The sequence below is a fragment of the Myotis davidii genome, unplaced genomic scaffold (assembly GCF_000327345.1).
Source record: "Myotis davidii unplaced genomic scaffold, ASM32734v1 scaffold21, whole genome shotgun sequence".
Taxonomy (NCBI): Eukaryota; Metazoa; Chordata; class Mammalia; order Chiroptera; family Vespertilionidae; genus Myotis; species Myotis davidii.
Genome location: NW_006292573.1, coordinates 883,919 through 892,852, shown reverse-complemented (window position 1 = coordinate 892,852; position 8,934 = coordinate 883,919). Strand labels below are relative to the sequence as shown.

Below are 8,934 nucleotides of genomic sequence, written 5' to 3'. Positions count from 1 at the left end.
CCGCTTCATTCCACATTCCGTTCAGGCATCAGCAGCGCGGCTGTGTGTATGCGCGGCTGTTATGCGATTTTGCTGTTATTCGATTTTACCACCCTCGCAAAATCGCACACAGCCGACCATACACCCAGTATGATAGCGCAAAATCACGAATCGCGATACCATACTGGGTGTATGGTTGGCTGTGTGCGATTTTGCGAGTGTGGTAAAATGGCATAACAGCAAAATCGCATAACAGCCGAGCATACACCCAGCAGCTCTGCTGATGCCTGAACGGTATGTGGAATGAAGTGGGCGGGCATCGGGAGGCCACTATGGCACGGGGCAAGCACTATGGGCAGTCTATCTGAAGTGTACCCGGCGTATAAGACGACCCCCGACTTGGAGGCATATTTTTCAGGGCCAAAAAATCGTCTTATACGCCGGCAAATACAGTATATGTATAGCTTAATAAAAGAAAGTTCATAGAGCCTTGTTGTTGCCAATAGGGAAAAAATAGACATAAGTAATATTAGTAGGTAAGCATGAGGAAGTACTTTCTTATTAAAAATAATACCAAGTTAAAATTTAGAAGGACAGAGAATTTTTGTGAAAATATTTGATAACTAGATTTGCAAATAGAAGTGATGCTATTTAAGAAGTGAAGAATTGCTGTTTTAAAATTCCAGTGTATTAACTGAAAATTTGTTACAAATATTTTTATACTAGAGGCCCGGTGCACAAAATTTGTGCGGGGGAGGGGGGGCGGGAGAGGGTGTTGTCAGCCCAGCCTTCACCCTCTCCAATCTGGGACCCCTCGGGGGATGTTCGACTGGTGGTTTTGGCCTGATCCCTGTGGGCCTGGTTGCTCCTAACTGCCCTCCCATGTAGGGCCTGGTCACCTCCAACTACCCTCCCCTACAGGCCTGGTTGCCCCTAACTGCTCCCCTGCTGGGCCTGGTTGCTCCTAACTGCCCTCCCATGTAGGGCCTGGTCACCTCCAACTACCCTCCCCTACAGGCCTGGTTGCCCCTAACTGCCCTCCCCTGCTGGCCTCATCGCCCACAACTGCCCTCCCCTGCCATCCTGATCGCCCACAACTGCCCTCCCCTGCTGGCCTGATTGCCCACAACTGCCCTCCCCTGCCAGCCCGCTGGCCATCTTGTGGTGGCCATCTTTGACCACATGGGGGCAGCCATCTTGTGCAAGGGCGTGATGGTTAATTTGCATATTACCTCTTTATTATATAGGATTTTTAGTATAAAAAAGATGTTCATGTTAGTTTTAATTTTAATGTTTAGGTTTCTAAAGATGTTATGCCACGGAAGTTTGAGTCCTTGCACCTGCTCTAATATGCCATCATGTTTAGAAGAACAACATAGCATTTCCAGTTCAGACAGGAGCAAGGAATCAACTTGCAACAAGACAGTTTATTTTTGAAGGATTATCTTCCAAAAGATTTTGATTTCATTCAACCTGGGTTAATGAATATGGTAGGGGGTTGTGTGAAGAAAGAAAAAAACAAAACCTGGCCCACATTGGGACATTATAATGTCTTAGGATGGGAAAAATTTATACTTAATGTATAAAGATGAAAATGACATTGCCCCAAACAGGATCATTTTAAGTACATCAATACCAATTACAGATGGAAAAACTGAGGCAGGGTTGCAAATTCTCTTTATAATATTAGTTCTACTGTTAACTTTATGGTTAAAAATACATTGTAATTTCTTAAACCTATAGTTATCTTGTATAGTAAGCAGAGACTATGTTTGCTTTATTTTTTTTGAAGGATCAAGTAAATATGAAATAAGGTACAGTTTAATAAGTGTGTAGTAGTCATTGGCCAGAAAGGTCAGAGTTTGAGATTCTTACTCTTTCTTATACCTAAATCTACTGAATTGATCAAATTTGAGATAATCATCTATGAACATTCTCATAAATCAGTTATGACATTAGATTATTCTAATTTGGTAGGATATTGGGGAAAGAGAATCAATAATTTTGAAATAAAGTTATTAAATAACTGTTTTGGGTTCCAGTGGCAGCATTGTCTGCTTTTGGGTGAGAGATGGGAAGAATTTTTAATCTTTTTTTGTTTCTTTTTAACTGTATATTGCTCTGTCACTTAAAGCATTTTAGAGTCTTTACCTCTATGTTTAAATTCATGTTTTATAGGCAAGGCAACAAATTTAGGAGAGACATTTCAACAATAATTATAGAGCTAGGATTTCAAATTATTAAAAAAACAAAAAGATTATATATCAACAAAGCCGATATCTGGAATAGTGCCTTAAATGGATTCAGAAATCAAAAGTTTAATCCTTCATACACAATTGAAGTTGCATATGTTAATGAAAATGATAATTTTGGAACAGAGCATCCTGGATCAAAGCAAGAATTCCTAAGTCTTTTAATGCAACATCTTGAGAACTCACCATTGTTTGAAGGGTCCTTGTCAAAGAACTTGTCCCTAAATTCTCAAGGTAATTATTTATTATTGTACATACTGCATATACCATGTGTAAAGGAAGAGATGGCTGGTTAAAATTGATATTCAATACATGTGGTAAAAATGTATAATTTACTTTGTTAATAAAATACTGATAGAATCACAGAAAAATGAGGGTGGGGCAGTAATAGTTTTAAAAGCAAATTTTGTAGTGAAATATTTTCTTTAAGAATGTTAATTTCTTTTTAATTATTTTTTTAAATATATTTTATTGATTTTTTACAGAGAGGAAAGGAGAGAGATAGAGAGTTAGAAACATCGATGAGAGAGAAACATCGACCAGCTGCCTCCTGCACACTCCCCACTGGGGATGTGCCCGCAACCCAGGTACATGCCCTTGACCGGAATCAAACCTGGGACCTTTCAGTCCGCAGGCCGACCCTCCATCCACTGAGCCAAACCAGTTTTGGCAAGAATGTTAATTTCTTTATAGCAATATCCTGCTTGATAATGATTCCATAATTAACTGCAACTTCTTAAAAATGTATTTTATATTCATTCTAATTTTATTTGAATAGAGTGGGCAAATGGGATGGATGATTATCGGAGCCCTTCGTGTTCAGACATTTGGAAATTGCAGTTGGCATGTTTCTTCACAACCTACGAATTTTATAACATAATTTTCTGGTCCACATGTAACAGATTTTTAACTGTATTTTTGCTTTCAAGAATTTTTCTTACACAATTATGTATATGATACTTTTATGTGTTTATTTCTAGGGAGGAGTTAATATGATTAAAAAGGGCATCTCAAAACTCTGGTTAATTCTAGCATTCTTTTTTAGTAACTTTTATACCATTTTTGCTATAATATAGGAAATTTGAATGTGAGAAGACATTTCAGTCCATTTGAATTCCTTCCTATATATTCTCTAGAACTTCCTCACTATTACCTGAAGCATGATTGAAATAACTGAGAAACTACCAAAGATCATTTGTACTATATATACTACCCACAATTTAATTATAAACTCAAAAAAACTTTTAAGTAATTAATAATGTTAACTCAAGGCATTTTGGGTTTATAGGTGTTTGGTTTTTTTTTAAGAGTTTCTGTATTTTTTTTCTACAATAAGTTATTACTTTATACTCAGAAAAAAGAAATTTTGTGTGTTTTTGGTGAGATCTATATTTTACACGTTATAGCTTTTATGAATTGTTATTTTCCAATTTATCTAATGCTTAGATTATTTTTAATTTATTATAGATGTATTTATTATATATGATGTATAATAATAATAGAAGTGTATTTAATGTATTTCCATCTATTTACAGCTCTGAAAGAGAATCATTACTATGAAGCTGGCAAAATGCTTGCCATTTCTTTGGCTCATGGTGGTCCTTCACCTGGTTTTTTTTCTAAAACTTTGTTTAACTGCCTTGTTTTTGGACCAGAAAATACCTTTCCAACTTTAGATGATGTTTCAGACTTTGATGTGGCACAGATTTTAATCAGGGTAAGAAATGTGCATGTTTATTAAAATGTAGACTACATTCTAAGTAGATTTGAATATAAATACTATACAATAGAGTAATAATATTCTGTGGAGTACCTGACGGGTATCAATATTTCTGTTTATCAGCAGAGTACACAACCAGTTAAAAGATAGATGTAGAGTGTGTTTATTAAACAGGCTCCAGCGAGCTCCCTTACCTCTTCCACTACATAGAGACAAAACTGAAATACAGCCATCTATGACCCAGGAAGTAGCTCTTACCAGACACCAAGTTTGCCAACACCTTTATCTTGGACTTCTCAACCTCCAAAACCCCAGGAAATAAATGTTTGTTCTTTAATAATAATAAAAAAAAAGATGTAAAGGTCAGACAGCTAGAGATCAAAGTGCCAAGTTTAATATTGATAAAACCAATTCGATAATGTGACTTCAGTCTGTGCTCAAAATGGCTTGTTAACATTTCTCAGAACTAAATGGATTTATCTGTCCTGCCGGAGACAGTATAAGGCAGGTTTCTTGTTTCATGCTAGAGAGCAGATAAAAGTATGTTTTCCTGCAAGGGAGTGGATCTGTAGAGAGGAAGGACTTAGTTTACCAGTCAGAAAACTTGTAATTCCTCCTATAGGGAGTTAGGAGTGCTAGATTGAATTTTTTCCATGTGTAAATTAGTGGGTAGACTCAATGTTCCCACCTAAAAAGAGTTAACATTTATTGAGCCCTATACTGCACATGTTACATGTACAAACTCAGTTTAGTTATCTTATGCTAGCTGCATAAGGATCATTGCTTACATCAGGTATGTCAAACTCAAAGGCTAACATGGGCCAAATAAATAAGGTTTAAGTTTATGTGGGCCGCACAAAAACAAAAGCTTCAATATTTATAGGAACATAGGTTTATTTTGATAGAGACATGCTGAATACAAAGGGCTGAAATAAATGAGTAATCATTAACAGAAAATAATAGAACATTTTAATAAAATTAATATTTTTTCTTGAACATTAACTCACCCAACACTGAATAACTGCACAAATTAATAAATGTAAGACAAATAAACCTATTTTTCTTGTTCTCCGAAAGTGAAATATTTCCTGTTGTACACACCAAACAAGTCAGTCCAAGACATGGAAATCAGCTGCTAAATATTTGCTGCTAGTATTAGTGGAAACAAATGGTGCGCCTGTGTGTAAGAAGGGTAAGGGAAATGAATGCAACACGATTATAGTAATCAGTCATTAGCAAACATTGTAGTTTGTTATTAATCCTATCTAATAATAGACAAACATGGTAATTGACCGTACCTTCACTATGCCTCCCATTGGGTAATCAGCGAGATATGCAAATTAACCGCCAACAAAGATGGCGGTTAATTTGCATACATAGGCGCGAAGTGGCGGAGCGAAGACTGAAGCTGGCTCCGGCCAGAGCAGTGAAGGCTTGAAGGCAGCTCCGGCTGGAGCAAAGGCCTGGGTCCCGGGTTCTGGAGGAAACCCGGTGCCAGGAGCCAGGAGAAGGGAAGGCCTATTGCATAAATCTTTTCGTGCAACAGACCTCTAGTTATATATAATAGGATATCGTAAAAATTTATGAAATTTTTATTAAAATGTTTCTTACATACCATTATATTGGTTGGGCTTCAAAAATATTCATTGGTGGCCGGTGGGCTGAGAGTTTGACAAGCTTGGCTTACATGTTACTGATTTGGAGGTAATGAAAACCATTCAACTTTTCTTCCATTAACCTCCTCTCTAGTCATTGTCTCATTTAATTAGCTGTATAGTTAATGGTTAAAAACATACAAGTCAGATTTTAAATCGAAATAACTATAAACTATAAGCTGTGTGATTTGGGCAATGAATTTAGGCTTAGTTTTGTTAAGCCTAACTTTATTGTCTCACTTCCTATTTTCTATGGATTTCTTAACTTTTTAAAAAATATATATATTTTTTATTGATTTCAGAGAGGAAGAGAAGGGAGAGATAGATACAATTTGGATGTTGATACACTTGAGGTTGTCCCAGAGGCTCCTTGCACTATCTGCATATATTTGTATTCTTTTTTCCTTTTGCTTTTCTGGTTGCGTGTTTTTTGCTTCTTCATATTTAGAATATTTGACTTGATTCTTGGGATCCTCTAGTCTGCTGTTGGACCTCTGTATATTATTCTTTATTTCAGTCAGTGTATGCTTAATTTTTAATTGGTCCTTTTTCATATCCTTGACGGTCTCACTATATTTCTCAGAGGTTTCTAGAAGATTCTTGAGTAACCTAAAACTGTGGTTTTGAACTCTATATCCAGTAGTTTGTAGTTGTAATCTGGGATGTTCTCACACTGACCACTGGGTACACTGGATCTCCAAGGAGGTGCAAAGTTAGTCACTGCCTGAGGCTACCCAGCAGGAGCTACAGAGAGATCTGCAGATTCCTCCTCTTTGTTTGGGGTTTGGAGGTGCCCAGATGAGGTACCTATGTGAAGCCATGCAGGCTGCTGATGAGCCTTAGGCCTTCTTTTGGAAGCTCTGGGGTTCTCTGACCCAGCTGCAGTTTGACAAGTTTTTAGGCAGAGAAAGGCCAGGCTATTCGTATGCAAAAACCTCTGCACACAGCTTGGGTGGGTTTGTAAATTGGGTGGGGTGGGTTCTCAGGGAATCACCAGGGCAGAGCAAAAAGCAATGGTTGCCTGTCGGCCCTCTCCCAATAGGTCCCTGGGTCTCTGTGTCCTGCCGCTCCGTGCAGGAACAAGGACCGCTGCAACCACCTCTGTGAGAATGTCGCCCTCCCCTTCTGGCCCAATGCCAGACAGTCCAGTTTCTCTCTGTGTGAGTCTCGGTCCCCAGATTCTGGCCCGGAATGAGTTCAGAGCAGTCGGGAGCTTGTATCTCCCTCCGGATTGAAAAAGACGAGAGCGTACCCAGCTGCCAGCCCTTTTTGCACTCACCTCCCTACCTCCATACTTCCACACCTCTGCTCCTCCTACCGGACTCAATGTGCTTTTCTCTTTCCTTCTAGTTGTAGAATTTCCACTCAGCTAACCTTCCCGTGGTTCTGGATGATACTCGTTTTGTCTTTAGTTGTAGTTTTAATGTGGTTGCGCGCGGCAAGTTCAGGTGTTTACCCATGCCACCATCTTGGTTGTCTCTATTTGTCTTTTTTAATACTTCTTCTTCCTACCCCTGAAAGAGGTATTTTTCAGTGTTGTTTTAACAGTCCTCATTTTATAATATTTGGAAAGCTTCTTTTCACCTATAACCTTTCTGAATGATTCCCAGACCTGTATTTTTGAGCCCCTAGATTTTGTGTGAAGATAAGATCTGGTTCTTGCTCGCACATTGCGCTCAACAGAACTAAATTTTTTCCCCAGAATTTTTCAGCTTGATTTTCCTTTACTTTTCAAGAGATATCTTGTGTCTAAGACATGATGGAGAAGGGGTTGTTTTCATTCTTTCACATTCCCTTCATCAGTCTGTGTCAAGTCATCTGCCTTTCCTTATTTTCAGTGTGCCTACTATACCAAACTTAATTATGTCTGTGTGTAAGCAATTAGGACATCATTCTGATATTCTTATTCAGGGTAATTTAAAAGTACAATTTTGACCACATTGCTTTCTCAGGAGTGCTCAATGGCTTCTCATTGCCTATTGAACAAAGTTCATGTTATTCATTAGGTCATTTAAGACTTCCAACTCTCCTCATGGCTTTACCTATTTCTATTTCTGTATTCCTAAGCAATCTTTGTTTATTTAGTAACTACTATGTACCCAGTACTGTTTTATCACTGAAGACAGAGTAGGGAGCCAAAATTCCTATCTCCTTGAAATTCCCTTTTAGAGCATTGGTCACCAGTGGGTGGTCTGTGAGGTCCAAAAGGTTGGCAACCACTGTTTTAGAGGGAAGACAGGAGATAAATAAATATATAACATACTAGTATCCTGGTGCATGGATTCATGCACATTAAAAGGAAATTAATTAGAAGAAATATTTTAATATTCCTATTCCCATCTTGCTAATGAAAAGATTGTAGGATTCTACTGAGTCTCCTATCTTCTACTCCAGGACTTCTATGAAGATCAAATGAGATGAGGCATGGGGAAATGCTTCACAAACATTTGGTTAAACTGTAAAATGTTTGTACCTGGCTATAAAGCAAGTCAGGATGCTGGGCTGAACAAACTCCAAGGAGGCTAGTCGCTAGGGAAAGGAAACCAGGCGTTGCTATGTGATGTCATTATCGGGCATCCATAGCCACCATTTTGGGCTGGGCTGTGGGCTACATTTTGCGCCAGGGAATGTTGGCTGCGATTTGGTGGGGTTTCACTCCAGAGTGGTGGCGAGGCCTGTGTCCCACTGGGGGAAGCCTAATGTTCATTTGTTGGCACCAGGTCAGTGGTGCTGTTTATTTTTAAATGGCCAGTATGCATCATGGCAGCTCCTGCATTGGGCAGTTTGGTTGACCTTGCAATATATGGAGGTTATGGGCACCTAACCCCACACAGTCAGAAATCCACATATAATTTTTTGTTTGCCCAAACTTAACTACAGTTGTCTCTCAGTATCTGCGAGAGACTGGTTCTAGGATCTCCAACTCGTGCAGATACCAAAAACTGCCGATGTTCAAATCTCTTATATAAAACTAGAGGCCTGGTGCACAAAAATTTGTGCACTCGGGGGGAAGGGGGGGTCCCTCAGCCAGGCCTGTGCCCTCTAGCACTCTGGGACCCCTCGGGAGATAACAACCTGCTGGCTTAGGCCTGCTCCCGGACGGCAGAGGGCAGGCCCAATCCCTAGGTGCAGCCCCTGGTCAGGCTCAGAGCAAGGCCGATTGGGGAGTTGAGGCGCCGCCCCCTGTCATACACAGAGCAGGGCAGATCAGGAGGTTCGATGCCACCCTCAGTCACACTCAGGGTAGGGCCGATTAAGGGGGTTGGGGCACCGCCCCCTGTCACACTCAAGGCAGCGTTGATGGGGAGGTTGCGGCGCCACCCCCTTC

General features: G+C 39.6%; 1 protein-coding gene across 6 annotated transcripts in view; it reads left to right on the top strand.

Annotated features, from left to right (window-relative positions):
* G2E3 (G2/M-phase specific E3 ubiquitin protein ligase) overlaps positions 1 to 8,934 on the top strand; it is an 84,320-nt gene that overhangs the window by 52,376 nt on the left and 23,010 nt on the right. For all 6 annotated transcript variants that reach the window (XM_015565481.1, XM_015565480.1, XM_015565478.1 and 3 more), the window contains 2 exons: positions 2,158 to 2,465; positions 3,767 to 3,948. In XM_015565481.1, coding sequence (XP_015420967.1) covers positions 2,158 to 2,465; positions 3,767 to 3,948 — 490 coding nt within the window. The remainder of the gene's footprint in view (positions 1 to 2,157; positions 2,466 to 3,766; positions 3,949 to 8,934) is intronic.